The sequence below is a fragment of the Apus apus genome, chromosome 4 (assembly GCF_020740795.1).
Source record: "Apus apus isolate bApuApu2 chromosome 4, bApuApu2.pri.cur, whole genome shotgun sequence".
NCBI lineage: Eukaryota > Metazoa > Chordata > Aves > Apodiformes > Apodidae > Apus > Apus apus.
This window is the reverse complement of record NC_067285.1, coordinates 57,142,343-57,160,097: the sequence shown is the minus strand read 5'-3', so window position 1 is coordinate 57,160,097 and position 17,755 is coordinate 57,142,343. Positions and strand designations below refer to the sequence as shown.

Genomic DNA, 17,755 nt, shown 5'->3' with positions numbered 1-17,755 from the left:
CTTGATCTAGGATTTATTCCTTAGAACAGTCCCTGGAACTGGGCAGGTACTGTTTGAAAAACTGAATTGTTTTTATAGTTCTCAGACTCAAAAATAGAAATAGAATAATTGCTTGTGTTATTTTTTTGTTTCTGGCTTCAGCTGATGAGTTACTATTAGAATAAGGAACTGTTTCCAGTATGGACACTATGAAGTCATGTATCCATTGCAAACCTTGTACATCAACTTTTCATGCAAAACCAAACCAAGACTAATTTTAAAGTCTCTTTTAGATTTGCATCACTGTGCTAATACACATAATGTATTTTATTTATCAGTATTTTCTGTCTCAGAATTACTGATGTTTTGGACTAGAACATGATGAAGTAAACCCAAGACCAGTAAAAATAGCTTTTACAGAAATGAAGTCTTTGACTGTTACTGCCTTATATATATGAAGAAAAAAATATAATAGAAGAAGCATCTTGTCTGTTGTTCTATTTAAAAGTTTATTTATCTTCCTGATCACTTTTAGCAGAGGCATTAATAAAAATACCAATGTCAAGCTATCAAAGCAATTTTAGCTAACATGTATTTCAATAAAATGGAACTAGTTCTAAAATTTTCAAAATAATTGTATAATTGTGGTCCGTAGGCAGGGAGTTGAAAAAATACGTTTAAGCCTAAGGATTATGGTTGTTTGAATACAAAATTAACATGAGATCATATGAGAGAAAGAGGTCTGAATACTAAGTCAGAGGAAACAGAAATAATGCTTTGCTAGAGCTTTAAAAAACCTGTAAAGTTAATTAGTCCATTGGCTTCATATTACACTTTGAGCCACAGATGTGATGGTTTGTTATAGCCAGGATATAAAAAAACCCACAATGTAAGTTACATCTATACTGTAGTCTGCCTGCTAAGAAGACCATACTGAGTGTTCCCAATTTTGGGAGAACTGTAAGGGCAAGAACAAAGTCTGTCAAAACAGTAAAACATACTGTACCTGTCCACACTAAGGGCACAGAGATTAAGGACTGTGATTCCCACTGATGCCTTCTGTATAAAGGGAAGGAATTTGCAAAGAAACTGTCCAAATTCAGAATCTCCAAAAGGCCACTTCTGAGCAAGGAGCTAAAGAGAAGATATAAAATAATCAGAACATTTATAGAGTAACTTAGCAAGTATTTAACAATTGCAATTATTTTTTGTCTTAGACACAGCAGTTGTCATGAATTTTCCATACCTCAAGCATATCCTTGATAAGTGAGTGAATCTGGGAAGAAACTGCTACTAAAGAAGCACAGAAAGTGAACATTTAAACTTAGATGCTGACCTTGTACCATTGTAATATTAACTTGTATTGCTAAAAGATTTTTTTATTAATGTGCTTCTGCCACCCTTACTGAATAATAAGGATCTAGCTCAACCCTGTCATAAGTGATGGCAGTTACCATGTCCCAGAACCACACAGTCAAAGCATAGCTCACAGTTCATAATTAAATACCTCAGAGCCAAATTCTCATGCTGCATGCAAGAAGATTCTTGTAATTGTAAATGTACTGCTATGTAACTCATGGCAGTATTCACTGCCAAATTCTGAACTGTGTGGAGAAAATATTGTACATAAATAATTCGTTCCATACTGTGTTTTAAAGGATTTGCATCATACATACATGTGGGCTGTTACTACAAGGCAACATAAACTTACCTATTTGGAAAGATGTTAATGAGTGGCTGGGGTGTAGATCAGTATTGCCAAAGAGGCATTTACATAACAAATGTGTATACATTGACTCATGTGAATAGTTGTGAAAAATAATCTAAACAGTTATCTTTGTAGCTGTGACTGTTAAACTCTGAACAAGTATATGTAAAAAATACAGGATACAACATTTTTCAGGGTAGTCAAATCTACAACTGATTACACAGTGACAGATCATCTCCCTTTCTGGGTGCCTGGCAATAAAATGGCAGATTATATTCAAGTAATGGAAGTGTAATAAGTGAAAGATTATCCACTCTGTACAAATGACAGAGCTTTAAATTAACACTGCTCCCCTCCAGCCCTGTCAGAGGTTTGGTACTAAGTGATCTGTAAGATCCTTTCCAACACAAACCATTCTGTGATTCTATGATCTTACAGTCAGCATGAGTGGTTCTCTTGAAAAAAACAAGTTATTAAGCCTTCTCACCAAAGGGGAAGAGTCACTCTTGTACTACTGTTTTTTTAATCTTCATTATATCTCTGCTACTGAGCCTTTGTCAGGGGTAGGATACTGAATAAGAGGTAAGACTCATTCTGTGTCGTACAGCCCAACAGTTATTACGCTCTTATCAACTTCTGTTAAAGTGGTTGTGTAGTTGAAAACATTAGGTTTGAAAGGAAAATGTCAAGTGCTTGAGCCAGATATGTAACCCTGTCAATATCCTAGTGAATGTAGTATCCCCTTTATAAACAAAGGGCATGTTTTTAAATGCAGTAATAATTATCTTACTGGATAATTAATTATTGCTACTGTGCAGCCATCGGGTTTATATGAAGCTTTACTGAACAAAGGCTAGAACATAGAATGTTTTAATACTATCTGAATTTGTAGATGTTTTTATTTGCTTCAGAGAAAGAGAGCAAATGATACTTTATGGAGTAACACTTCTAAGCCAAACCCAAGCTTCTGAAAGCTTCTAAAACCTAATTTTGCTGAATACTTGAATACAGTCAGGTCCAGACCTCAGACTGTTTAATAGAACTAAAATATATTTAAACTTCACAACAATTTTATTTTCAAGTGTATGAGATGGAGATAAACTGGTGACACAATGGGAATTTCCAATAAATACTGTGTGTGATGTGCCACAGTCTAGCTGTCCCTGGCCAAGAGTGCAAAATGGAAAAGGCAGAAAAAGGAACTATCCTTTTGTTTGCACAAATATGCAGGGCCTGATGCCATTCCATTCTGTATGCAAAAATTAGTCATGTTCTTTCAATGACAAACAACCTATAAATCATATATTTAAAACATTTTTATAGTTAAATCTGAACAAAGATTTTACTGTTTGGAATATGAGTAAATAAATAGAAATTTGAATTGGTGTCTACAGAGGTTATTTTCTTGCAGACCTGTTCTGCCATCATATTTGGGCAGACTTCTTTGTTTACAGTCATTTCACATTTTCAGAGTTATCTTTGCAACCACAAGGACTAGAAATTTTTTCCAGTAGAAGCTAAGGCTCTGGAACACACTCATCTAGCAAGAGTAGGTGGATTCTGTCTGCAGAATTAAAAATGTGGTTGTAGCTCAGGACTGTAGTATTCAAAGTAAACATTTCATTTCTATTTATATTACTGTTAAATTGAAACATACTAATACTCATTATCTTTAATAATAGAAATATTAACTACAGGGAGTTAAAATTCACATCTGTCTGTCTCAGCTAAAGTAAGGGTTGGCATTCAGTTTTTTCACAGCATGAGCTTTCCAGAGCACTTTACTGTACAGTAGAGGATATTTATCACTGAATGCCAGATTTTTAGCAATTTATCTTTTCTTTATGATCTAGCTTTTTTATAGCCATTCACCACAATTCTAAGCTACTTGGGCTTTTTTTTTTTCCTTAATTATACCTCAAAAATGCTGGAAGAAGCTATGTACTACATGCTGCCTGTGTCTCTCTAGGATCGCATTCCTACTGTCATTTGATTACTTGTTCTTCACGACAGATTTTAGCAATTCAAAGCTTTCAGCCTACTAGGAGTTAATACTAGGAAAAAAATTGTGTATGACTGCTCTTTAAATAGGAAAGTTGCTATCCTTTAAGTATCTTTTTTACTGGATTATTTTGTAATTCAGCTGAACATTAAAATGAGATTTCTTGATGAAAGGTATAGAATCAATTCAAGTCTGTCAACTCCCTGTTTCTTGGGAATGTTAGAACATTGTATAAATATGGTTAGTATATGTTGCTGTGTGTTTTCTGGCATATTGAGGATTCTTGTCTTCTTCAAGAACAGCTGAATATCATATTTACCAGCACGACCACAACAAAGAAAATGTGAGCACCTTTGCAATGGTATTCCAATTTAGGACAATTGTATTTGATGAAAGCAAACCCCCTTGTGCCAGAAGGCTAGGGAATGTATTAATTAGGATTGGTGATTTAAGTAGTCAGTACCTCCTGTAACAAAATTAATGAGATTATACTTGCAAGCTGCTGATCAGTTCTGATTTTCTCTTATAAACTGAACAAAATACACAAAGCTCCAGGAGAATTATTTTCTAGATACATTTTCAATATTATTACAGATGTTTGCAAGGCAAATTTTTGCCTTTTGTCTAGAACTCTTGCATAAGGCTTTAGTTTATAGAATCATAGAACTGTTCAGGTTGGAAAAGACCCTTGGGATCACCGAGTCCAACCATCATCCCTACTCTACAAAGTTCTCCCCTAAACCATATCCACCAACATCACATCCAAATCACCTTTCAACACATCCAGGGATGGCGACTCAACCATCTCCCTGGGCAGCCTATTCCAGTGTCTAACCACTCTTTCTGTGAAGTTTTTTTTCCTAATGTCCAGTCTAAACCTCCCCTGTTGCAGCTTGAAGCCATTCCCTCTTGTTCTGTTGCTAATTACCTGTGAGAAGAGACCAGCACCAACCTGTCTACAATGACCTTTCAGGTAGTTGCAGAGACTGATGAGGTCTCCCTTCAGCTTCCTCTTTCTCAAACTAAACATTCCCAAACATTATATCAAGGAGGGAGAAAAAATCTTGGAAAAAGAAGGGGTGATTTGAATCAATGGTAATTTACAACTAGTAGTCACATGGAATTTCAGCTCCAGACTCTTGTCTGTTTTTGGGTAAAATCAGAATAGTTTTCAGGCACCACTGGGTGAAGGTTAGATTACAAATGGCAGTGCCAGGGAAAAGAGGCCCTAGCAGACTTTTGTCAATCCCCTGTGCTAACCAGAGCCCCCAAACTGATTTACCACTGTAGATCACACTTTAAAAGCCAACTGAAGGATAGCCACCTATTCATTAATGTTCACTGACTGTGACTGCAGTGTATACCCAGCAATAGAACTGAACATGTACTTTGTAGTGACTGTGAAACTTTGTTACTACAAGGCAAATATTAGCTTCAAAATGAAAAGTGGTGTACTTGAAAAAGGTTCGCTAACTCATTACTCCTCACAGGGAAGCTTTATCATGGTTCCAGCATGTACACATTTTCCCCACACTCCAGGAAGCTCTCCTTTTTGAAGATTAAAAATATTTTATTCCTTTTGTTTCTCACACTTTTTCTCTAATTGAAGAAACATCAGTACCAAATCATTAGATGTTCTTTTTCAAGTTGATTTTAATGAAAATCATTGGGTTCAGAATGAAGTTATTTGATTTTTAAAATTAACTTTGCAATAATTTCCATGTGTATACTCCATTATCATTCTGCATCAACTATGCATTCATTGGATCTGGTGCCATTTTTTTCTTCTGTAGATATTTTTAGTTGGCAAATCTTATCCTGCCTTTGGTTTTACTAGATTTACGTGAAAACAAGTCTATTGCCCCCAGTTCTGCCCCAGCAAGGTACAGAAACTTCAGAAGGGAATAATATATTTATTTTGTATTAAAAAATGGGCCCAGGAATTTAATTGAATTAGTCCTGATTTACTTAGGTACATATGAACTGGGACTATTGGCTCTGCTCTGCCAGACCTCTTGCATGTTTTTATATCCAAACAAAATGAGTATAAAATTTTAACAGATTATATTTTTTCTAAAGGCATGAGGATAGAAGAAATCAGGCTAATTATCCCAATTTGTATGCCAGTTCTCCATGAGTTGGTCAAATGGATTGTGCATTTGCAAACCGACTCACAAAATCTCTGAGGTTTCAAAATAAGACATGTTGCAAAGGAAATGCACTTTTCCCCTGGAGCAGTTTGCAATTTAGGAGTGTTTTCATACAGTTCAACAGTGGCGCAATTCCTGAGCGAGAAAAGATTACAGTCAACGGCATATTTTTATGCTGAAATCAGAAACCAAGATTTTAAGGTTCTGCTGTTGGTCCTAAAAAACCTCAGCGAAGTGACCAGACAGCCACAGCTTCCTTGAGAATCCTCCTTTCTCTGCTGCTTTATATAGCCTCTCTGCCCTGATGCTGCAGCTTGAAACAAACAAGACAGCAGTGCTGAGAACATTCCTTTGCAATGATTTTAAAATGTCACTCAGTTGATTTTATTGTACTGCTGTTGCTATTTTCTAATTAGTATGCTAGCTGATGTACAAAACATCAAGTTCCGCTATGCATCCCAAGCAATTTATATGTAGTTTTAAAGAGAGAATGTTATAATCCAACCACATGAGTATTCACCAGTACATGCTTATGTGCATCCAGAGTGTTTATCTAATACTAGGCTGATAATGTATCTTTATAGGCAGATTATGACCCTGGAGCTCAGCTAAAAATAGACAAACTGGGTTAGGTGCTGGATAGGAACCAGCTATGAGCTACTCTATAAAAAGTGCTTCAGTTCAACAGCTATGTGTCAGGAGGCCCTCTTTCTTTGCCACATGGCACTGAGGATGAGAGCAAAGACTTCATACTTGCCTTTTCCTGCTCTGATCTCAGTCTAGTGCTCCTCGTTCTATATCCATTTGAGATCACTGTTGTGCTGACACACAAGATCTGTTTCCCTGAAACCGAGCTGTGTTTCATCCTAGTAGTGCTTCTCCCTCCTGCTGTCCCCATGCAGGATATTCTGCTGAGTGTCCTGGCATTTAGGGTGTTCAGTGATACTGATGAAACAACTCTGGCACAACCCTGGTAGAGTTTCTGCTCTGTCTTCAGCATGGCAAATAGAAATACCTTCTTTATTCCATAGTTTCTATTACACTTGTGCAGTAAGGAAAAGGGGACCAAGCCATCATGTTTCTGTTTGTATAGACAATGTCTGGTTGCATAAGTGACCAACATCTCTTAACTGTGGAGTAAGAGTTACAAAACTTCTGTATTCCAGGGTGATTTCTTTTCCTTGCAACATATCCCAGAATGAAGACAAAAAGCCAATTCCTCTGTTTTTTTAAGATCAGCAGATTTGGGGACTTCTGATTTGTTTCTTAAAGCTAATTTCCTCTAGGAGACATTGAATTATCTTAGTAAAGCTGTGTCTTAAATTGTGTTCTACAGTTATGTATGTCTTTGCTTCATGGCATGGTCCAAATACAGTATGTGGTGTTTTGGTTGGAATCCAGATGAAATCTGACTGAACACAAGTTTCCAAGGTCTGTACCACTGAGCTGATGGCATTAAGTGAAAAACATGATGATTCTGACTGAATTGTTCCTCCTGTCTCTGATCCATAAGTCTGGTCAGTTAGGAAGAAGGGTGAACTGGGTTTCCTGCTTTTGATATTTTAATTGTGATATTCTGATTCAGTGACTCAAATGGCACCCCTCTGTCCCCATGAAACTTCATAGAACAAGAATTACTGCAAGTTCTCAAACATTTCTCTTCTTCGTGCAACCCACGTATCCAAGAGAGAACTGCATTGCAGGATCATTTCTTTCTTAGGACCCACAGACTGTTGCTCATCCCATGTAACTCAGCTGTGCTCCACCACTTTGCTGGAAAGAGGGATAGACGTAAGAGTGAAGGAGAGAGAACACAGCCTGTCTCTAGATATTCCTCCCCACTGCTGGAGTGAAAAGACAACTTTGGGAAGCACAGGATAGAGAAAAAGTAGAGGAAAACAGAGAACAAGGCTAACCTTTATGATGCAGGGTACAAGACCCATAGTGAGTATATCATGGTGACATGATAATTTGGGTTTCTGCTAACTTTGGTATCACTCAATTGTTTTCTTATACTTAGATTTATGATACTGCCATGGGAGAGAAGACATTGCAAATCTTCAGCTGTTCTTTGCAGGAAATATTCCTGATTTTGCTACAACCAAGTACTTTCTTTTTTCCACTTCAAGTGGACAAGGACTGTATTTTTTTCTGGGGTATAGAAAGTCTATGTGGGGATTCATGAGAACCTCCAAAGGCATTTTTTCCTGTGGAAAGGGAAGGGAATGTATAGTTTTTACACAAAAGAAAATATATCTTAAGAGATCCTGAAAGGTAGGAAAACAAATGCCCTGTTTTTGAAACAGAGCATTCTGTCTCAGCTAACTGGTAAAAAAAGATCATAAGTTTTACATTCTTGTTTAAATGTTAGTATTTATTACAAAAATCTCTTTAGTGGTAAATTATGCCTGACAACTTTAGACATCTCCCCTGTGGTTTTTTTTCTGTTTACAAAGTAGGACTAGTTTCTTTTTTGTTATTCTGTGCTGTTGGCTAACTTCCTATCATTTTAGGTAGACTGTTTCTCAAGCTGTGCTGCTCTTCTTCAGGGCAATGAGCTTCAAGGTGTGCTTATGTGCATGATGATTTTTTTCAATCCCTGGGAAAATACTGCTTTTGTTATTCTTCCAGCTGTGTTGTCTTTTGTTTGTTGCTAAAGAAAACGACAGGATTGCTAACATATTACTGCAGAACTGGTAAACTCTGGATATGCACAATCAAAACAACTGTTTGTCATCTGTAGATTTCAGCTGATTGAAAAATAAAGAGAGCAAATGTACTGAAATATGTTGTTAAACCTAGAGTATCTAAGTAATGTACAATATTATGAGTCCACAGAACAGCAAGGCAGGCATGAAATGTGAAACTGAAGATATAAGAGGAGCTGTCTGGGCATTGAAGGAAACATGTATCCCAGCCCCCCCCAATACAGCCACTAGTTAAAGGCAGAGGGGACCTTGAACTAAGACCTAGAATATAAAATCTCTTCTTTAACTTTGGGTTGCACATTAAACGCTTGGTGCTAGGAAGCTGTAGCCTGTAAATAGAGAGAACAGATTCCTGAGGGACATCTCTTCCCTGTTCTATTTTAGGTAACTTCTGTCTTCATAATTCAGCAATCAATTCCTGTCTGATCTCTAGATTTCTTTTATGTGTGATCACCACATGGAGACATACACTCAAATAGCAGGTCATGTTCTGAGCAAGTTCCATTGATTTCTGCGTCGCACTGGGCTACTAACATGTTGCTTCTTGGAATCACTGATAAGAATTCAGTGAAAACCAGAATGCGGATGTTAAGCTGATGGCCTCAGAATTTACTGCTGGTGCTGGTACCTCACAGAGAAATACACACTGCATATCAGAAATTTTGGGTTTTAAGGGGAGGAGTGTGTCTTCTCTAAGTACACTTCACTTACACATCTTGTGGCATTGGCCTTATACTCCTTTGGCACAAAACTGAAACTACTGTGTGTGTCACTTGCTCTGTTAGCCAACAGGATCGGTCCAAATGTGTTTAATTATCATCCCTGCTTATGTATAATATTAATTCTGTCAATAAAGGTGATCAGATATGCCAAATAACTTGTAATTATGAAGGGATTCATCTAACGCATTTGCTCTAATGTTGAAAACATCCATTAATAGAAATGTTTCAGCTATGTCTTCCTTTACTGAAGACAAAATGGCTGAAGATGTTTGCTTACCACCAGCTACTTTTTATGTTTAGACTCATAATGTTCTAGGTGGACTCTTAAGATTTAGATGTTGTTGCAACTAAGCTAAGCGTGAGTATTGATTTACTAGGAGCTTACTTTATTAAAGAAAATGGCATCTTCTTGAGCTGTTTGAGCAGTGGACACTTGCTGATTTTCTGGGTAGATGTCTTTCGCTTTATTCCAGTAAAATAATTATGACAGTGTTTGTTATTCTCATTTAAAGAAACAGATTAAAAGCTGGCTAATTTGCTTCATCTACTTCTTTATAAACTAATGGTTAAAGGAGTTAAGCATATTCAGATGTAAGGCAACATAATTTATGTTAATCTTTGCAGGTCTGTTTTCAATAAATAGAACTAATTTCAACATTTTTCTCTAAATTCCATAGAAATGGACGCAGAGACAACTCAGGACTTCCCAATAACATAATTCAAATTGAATTTTGCCATTCCAAAGTTGAGAGCCTTGGCTTAAGCTCTTTATAGCCCCATGAGCACAGGAAAGAGCTTTGGACAGCTTTTTCTGTGGAGGGCACCTGTTGCTCTTGCTGTTGCTCTACTAAACTTTAGGCAGTGACAGCAGCAGCAACAGCAGTTGTAAGGGCTTTCCAGTACTCTAGCTCAGCTAAGGCAATAGTGTTGCTGTGGATGAAATTGTCTTAATTCGGTCTATTAAGGATGGACTTATAACTGGCACATTTCCTGTAAAACTCAATTTGTTACAATTTTTAATATTGATTTGATAATACAAGTGGATATACTAGCAGTAATTAAGTGCAATGGCGCTTTAATACATCTAGAATATCTTCAAAGGAGGCTAGTGAATATTACATCTCAGCCATTTAACAAATTGCTAAGGGGAATTCCCTATAAAATTACAGTAATCAGAGAAAGAAAGGGGAAATTTTTGAGCCTTTACTGGTGAAGAATAATAAAAATGTTAAGCAGTTGTGATCATGTCTTTAGCTGACAAACTACATACATTCTTTTCTTTTTTTCATCATCACATCTGTGGGAAACTGTTCTTTAGCCCCTCGGTACCGGCTCACGACAACATCTTTGTTAATTGTGTAAATGCGTTACAGTATGATAGACTCAATTTTCCTGGGACCTTAAATTTTCAATTAATATAACCTTACAGATGCTTCTTTCTGAGGATCTGTAAAATGGATTTGAGTATCAGTAACATCAGCACTTCTCTCTTAAAAGTAATTTTAAAATAGTTAAGGCTACCTTACTTTTCAGGAAAGTGAGTATACCTATTTCTGATATTACATTATAATTACTTAGTATTACATTTTTCTGTATGATATGACCATCTTAATACTATACTAGTAATTGTTTTGTTATGCAGGGGAATGCTTTTGAACTAGGATTTCAGAGATGTTTTGTCCTCCTAAAAATGAAGATCTGGCCTATAAGATATAAAGAGTTTGACACCATTTGTTTATACAGGATACTAGTACATTGTTCAACATGAGGCTGACTCTGAAGCTAAAAGACTTTAAAATAAAGTTCAGAACTAAGTGTTTAAAATACTTTAAATATTAAACTTTAAACCTTAAATAAAACCACTTTAATTTATTTCCATAAACGACCATCATTTCCCCTTTCAATCTGTGGTATTTCCAGTGACCACCCTTCATGCTGTCACTCAACAAGAGGAGCTAAATAGTATCACAGATTTTAGGATCCCTAGTGATACAAACATGAATGCCGTTTAACAAACTTTAAAATCAACTCCTGATGTAGGCAGACACATTACTGAATAGTTTATATGAAAAATGGACTACAAATAATAATAGAATTTCATATTAGAAATACTAGAGCTCTCCTATGAATGCTATAAATGCTTCTCTGTGTCAGAATAGATGCAGCTAACCTTGTAAAACAAGATGGTTTTACATGGAAATTTTAAAACAATTTATTTTGAAGGTTCAAGCATTCAAAAACTTATTAAAATCTAGAATTATGCTTTTAAATGCCATTTTAATTCTGCCTTCTTACATGTGAGAATTGACACATGTTGATGTCAAGGGGCTGCATTTTCATTTACAGCCTTTATTTATGAAATATTTCTCTGCAGTACAGAAATAATTTTCCACATAGGCTAAAGTAATTTCATTTGTATGGAAGTATTCAGGACCACAGTTCAGCTTATCATGTAACTTATAGAATCATAGAATGGTCAGAGTTGAAAGGAACCTTAAAGATCATTGAGTTCTACCTCCCCTGCATGGGCAGGGACACCTCACACTAGATATCAATCCCCAACTTACAGCAAGGCAAGTGAACCTACGGAATGCCAAAGAAGCATCATAAAATTAATAGGAAAAATGTATGGCAAAATAATAAATGCAGTATAAAATATATAGTTTTCTTTTCACTAGGCTTCTAAAGATTATTGAGGAGGCCAGCAAAAGGCACTTTTGAAAGGCAAAATTAATTCCAGGTTTCCATTCCTCTGTGAAGAAGCAGCAGAGCTCTTGAATGGTTAGGAAAAAAAAGTGTAATAAAAATACCTGTTCTTTTCCTGACCCAGCTCTGAAAAAGCACATAACAGTTTTCCTTAAAATTTCTTATTAGAAACATCAGGTGAATTAGAAACACTGCCTTAGCAATTAAGTATAAAGATGTCAGGATAATTTACCAGGGAGGTAACTGTAATGCATTATGGGAGGTGCAGTCCAGGCTATGAGTCCAGTTAGCTAAGAATAATGAAAACCTGCAGAATCCCAATCCCATGTCCCATTAAACACCCACACAGCTATGGAAGGTGAGTGGATCTCAGATCAGGCAGATGATTGTTAACCAGTTTGTTAATCCAAAATATCTGCTATCTTATCAGCAAATTGATAATTTAATTTTGCAGGTGGAATATCGAAAAGTGCAAACTAGAATTTTCATTAAATCACAAGCATTATTAAGAGCCTTTATGCTAGTTTCCAATTCATATTACAATAAAATGAGATAAAGTTAGAAGACTTATCTACTGTAAGATCAGAACCAGGAACTGCAGCTTACTGTATATATATGCCTCTGTATAAATGTAATGTGTGCATATATTCATATCTTTAATCCATGAATGAATTAATTTTGTTATGATTTTGTCCTATCAATACCTGTGTTATAATGCAGGTTGATAGTTACAATGTCAATAGTTATCTAAATACAAAATATGTCTTTTCAATTCACTGTTTCTTTAATTTTAAGATCCAGTTTGAAACCACAGGAAACTAGTTATAAAGTTTTGCATTAAAATGTTCTGTTTGAAACACATGTAAATAAATTATGTCTTTAGAATCTTTAAGGGCCAAAACTGAGGGATGGAGGTTTTTTTCATTATATTATTTAGTGTTTTATTTACTAAGAGAAACACTGAGAAAAGAAAGTATAGTATCATATCAGCTATGCCCCTGTAAACAACCCACAAGGTATAGATAAAAGCTTAGAAAATTATTTTATGATTTTCTAAGATTTAATTTCAGCAAGATAAATTAGTAAAGGACTCAGTTCTGTTCATTCAAACCTGTCCTGAAATTATGCAAGTTACATTAATAAACATATATTGCATCAGAAAAAACTGGTTTAATGAAACTGTGTAATGAAAATGGAAAATAAAAAAACTGGGACAGACTAGCTTTATACCAGATAAAATAATTACCAAGGACCTTTTTTATACTTTGAGAAATCCAGATTTAATATTTAAAAAATATTCTATGATATAATTGATTTTACTAACTCTGGAATAATTTTGAGAATCTGCTATTAATGAGGATTAAATTAAAACCTGATCACCCAAATGAACTGACATTCTCTCTCTCCACAAAGTCATAACATGAAGCCTGCAGATTGCAAAGAGTATTTTCTATAAAATAAAAATTAAGGATGGGATATTCCAAAACCAGCAAGTAGTCCAATGCTGTATGTCTGTCAAGGAGAACAGTTTCTAAAAAGTTGTTCCTCAACAATTATTTAGCTAGCTATTGTAGCTCTAATAAATGAAGGGTTCCTGTGAAATGCCAGAGGCCACGCTTTGGTTAAGAGCTAAGGGTTACATCATCTTTAAAAGGAGATACACTTTTTCTTTATGGAGGTGAGATGTAAAGCAAAGGTTTTGTTGTAGAACAAAAAGGAGTTGTATTTTTTTTCTTAATTGGACTATTAATAGACAAAAGAGCAGTATTTATACAAAGAAGTAACCCTAGAGAGCAGATGGTGTACATGTAAGGAAATGGCAATTAGAAAATAATTCATGGTGCATCCTACCTTGTACACAATGATAGGAATATCAATGACAATATAGATAAGGTCTCCTAGTGCCAGACTGGCTATCAGTGCATTCGGGCCATTCCTCATACACTTGTTCTGGTAAATGATCCTCAGCAGAGTTGCATTCCCAACCATTCCAACGATGAAAATAGCACAAGATACCACTGTGTTAATGTATTTAAAAGTTTCAGCAATCTTAGTCTGCTGGGAGCATTTGACAGTTTGGTTGGACACCAGGGGCTGTTTGGTGGTGAGCAGTATGCTGGATTCAATCCCTGAGAAGGTGGAAAGGTAGTTTCCCAAGTCACTCTGATTGACAGTGTATCTGTCAGAGCTGTCACTGAGGACAAATCCTGGAACCAGCAGCAGCAAGGAAACTCTTGAACACAAGGCTTCCATCCTGAAGTCCCAAAAGAGCAAATTCAGTGAGAAGCTTTTTTTTCAGTATTTCAGTGCGATACTGCTCACTTTGTCACCTGCAGAGTGAAACAATAAGCAAAAACAAAAAAAGAAGAAACACAAAATCAATACAACAGGTAGACTAGTGCACCCCAATTCTCACTTAGGAAGGGTATTGGAATGTACAGGCTCTACAGCATAATATATAAACACCTGTATATAATCACTGTGCAAATCTGAAATCTAAATTACCCATATTAACTGTCTGATAAAAAGCAAACAAAAAAATTCCATAAATAATTGATAGCTTATTCAAGTGAGATCCTGGAAAACCCTTTTCGTTTGAGACAGAATTTATGTATGATTGGAAAAATATGGTGGATAAAGTTTGAATTTAAAATACAGTCTTGCAAGAAAAGTGTACACACAAACAGGCCTTGGAGACTGTGGAGTGATAATTTAGCTAACATTAAAACTTGTTATTTTTTCAAATAAAAAAATAAGGTAACAGAACTGCATTAATAACTAAAGGTTAGCAAATCTGTTAATTTTCTGAGTATTTTTTATATATTGTAACAATGGGGAGTTATATTATTTTTTAATGACTTTTTAATTACCTGGGTTTCAAATGAAGACTGAAAATACCTGTATTTCAAATAAAATTTTGTACCAAATCCAGAGTCCATAAATATTAGGAGAAAGTCTTTTACAGTCTCAGGGCAGACCTCTGATGAGGAAAATCCCCTCAAACATTTAATTGTAATTTGGTTCCTGAAAGTCATTGCAACTCATGTTCAGTGCTTAGCCACAGCAAAGCTGAGCTCTTTTAAAGATAAAAAACACTTGGTTTGGTATTTTAAGTAACATCTAATGACATTTCCAGATAGGAAAGAAGCATCACAGGACTCTGTCCCCGTAGGTACTGCTTACTGCCTATCCTCTGCCACAAGAGCTGGCTCTCTGCCACAGAGGAAGGCCACTCAAGTCCATTTTCTTAAAGCCTCAGTTTAATTTAAGGAAAGGTGTTTTTTTTACATTACTCAAATCTACAAAATAAGACAAGCATTGCTGTGTTGCCAGAAGAAGAGTAGAAAGTAAAGTATTTATAACTTTCTGATTTCTAGAGACTCACATGAAGGGTTTGGGAGGATTCTTTTACAAAAAAAGAATCCTAATTTCACTCCTTTGGGGCTAGTAAGTCAGAGTTTATGGCAAGAAATTTATAAGAAAGAAAGGAAGGAAGGAAGAAAGGAAGGAAGAAAGGAAGGAAGAAAGGAAGGAAGAAATTTACTACTATTACCCTCTTCTGCTGTATGTAGTCCCTAGAGGTGTGGGTGCGCCTAAACACAGCAACAATGATAACCTGAGTATTCCTGTCTGTCACAGAGAGTGCTGTCCCTCACAGACCAGGGATCCACAGTTACAGTCTTTTATATTGGTGTATTTGAGATGAGGACTTGACCAACTGTGAGTTCCTATGCACTCGATTTTAAAGTTTGATATACTGAATAGTAAATCTTTCTTTATTAAATGCTGGTTATGATGGTATGTCAGAGCAGTTAGCAATAGTTTGCACAAAGTTAAGTTTTTTCACATTAGGTTTCTAAATCATACCAGAAGCAACAGACATATTTAACTGTAACTCTTTCCAGACAAGTATTAATAATTTTATTCTTTACTATTAATATATTTCCCCAGTTTACAAATGGAAAAACTGAATCACTAATTATTGAGATTATTTTTCCTGTTCATACTTGCCCAAGTAAATGTGATACAGCTACAAGCAGAACCCACAGCCCTATGTTTTAGTGATTGTATTAGTATCCTCCTTGTTTAATGACGTTTTCTTGTGAAAACTTCATATATCTCTATCTATATCTCGTGTAACCACGGTGGCAGTATGGCAATCATGCAGCCAGCACACAAAGCTGAAAGCAAAATTACCAGTTATTGCCTCTTCCATCTCCTGGAAGAAACATTTCCAGAAGAAACAAAACTAGACAATTTTCAATATACTAATTTCTAAGGATATTTTCTTACATATTCCTGACAGTCCTTCATTCCTCTGTAGATGTTTTCAAAGTATTTATTCCGTTACAGAAAATACATACAAACTGCCTCATACAAGTAAGGTACGAGCGTCCGTACCAAGTTTTTGTCATACCGTAACGTAGTGCCCTCCTTCACATGTGATCTGAGTACCTGGAGTGCGTGAGGTTGCTGTGCTAATGCGGGGGCCACATGCGTGTGCTGTGCCTGTGCTCCTACAGCACTGCAGGAGTAGCCGCAGATGCAGGGAACAAAACTCCTCTAACTTGCCTGGGGTATCAAGCCAGAAAAATTCCCGTGCCGGGATTCACAAGAAGAGACCCACACTATTGGAAATGAAATTGTTCAAAGGATTACAGACTTGCTAAAACCTTAACAGAGATTAATGTGCCCAAAAGACATCTGAAATGTAAACAGGGGCCAATAAACGTAACCAGGGCACAAAAGCACTAAAGGAAATACTGCCGACAAGCCCAGCTTCCCGTGGCTGTCTCCCGCTCCAGCACAGGCAGCGAGCGCTCCGTGCTCTGGGCATAATCGCCTTATGTTTCCTTCTCTAACGCAAACCAAAACATTCTCCGCTTGTAACATTGTCAAAAGATCGATTCCAACATGCACTTGGCCAATCACTACTGCCTCCCCTGCAGCCTATATAGAGCATCTGGCGAGATCTATATATTCCTGAACTTTATTTAATAATAGTTATCCCACGCTGCCTTGTGCCTGTCTTTCGTTCTCTCTCTCACTCACACACACACTCAGACACAGACGCACACAGAGGAGCACCTAATAATTATCTGGAGCTCTACCGAGAAGTGCTGAAAAGGGCCCGGGCCCGGGGCCGGGCTCTCCCTGGGCAGGGGCGGCGGCTCCCGCGGCCGCGCACTCACTCACCCCGGCCGGCATCCTCCGCCGGGCTCAGCCGCACGCTCATGCTGTGGCCGCTGCCACTGCCTCCGCCGCCGCTGGGAATTTCCTCTGAGTAGCTTTTCTTGCGATAGTTTTACTAGATCCTCCTGCCTGCGTCTGGCTGGGTGGGATTGAAAATCTCCACCTCCGCAATGTCAGTAAAACAGACCGAAGAAGTCGGAGCGTCCCGTCTTTTCTGCCCCCTCCCCCAATTAAAACAAACCTTCAGCCCAAAATGAGCCCCAGCCAATGTTAAACACAAAGGCTGCCTCCCGGGCACAGGGGAACACTGAGTGAGCTCTTTAACTGTTTCCTTGCTGAAATAGAGCTGAATTACTTTTCTGGACTCAGCTGCCTACCAATCGCACAAGGGGGCTCAGAAAGGTTGTGTACCAACGAACCAAAGAAGCCATGAGTAGAGCAGGGAAAAAAATCTGATGATGAAATACATAGCTTTTGCTTTGCGTTGTCCCTGGGTTTGACCAGAATTATGTTTCCAACCCAATCAGTAAAACTCGATGCGTAAGGGCTTCAAAACGCTGGATCCGTAAACAGTGACTGTCCCTGGG

At 37.0% G+C, this 17,755-nt stretch overlaps 1 protein-coding gene across 5 annotated transcripts in view; it reads right to left on the bottom strand.

Moving 5' to 3' along the window:
* Positions 1-17,380, bottom strand: part of EDNRA (endothelin receptor type A) — a 37,872-nt gene extending 20,492 nt beyond the window's left edge. For 4 of the 5 annotated variants that reach the window (XR_007889408.1, XR_007889409.1, XM_051618621.1 and 1 more), the window contains exons 1-3: positions 17,172-17,380; positions 13,827-14,305; positions 986-1,113 (exon numbers count right to left, since the gene is read on the bottom strand). Coding sequence is in view for 3 of the 5 variants with exons in the window: in XM_051618621.1 (XP_051474581.1) it covers positions 986-1,113; positions 13,827-14,228 (530 nt within the window). In the remaining 2 variants the exon portion in view is untranslated. Of the gene's footprint in view, positions 1-985; positions 1,114-13,826; positions 14,306-14,845; positions 14,974-17,171 lie in introns of those variants that run through there. The other variant, XM_051618620.1, reaches the window with a different exon arrangement.
* Between the last annotated feature and the right edge of the window lie 375 nt (positions 17,381-17,755).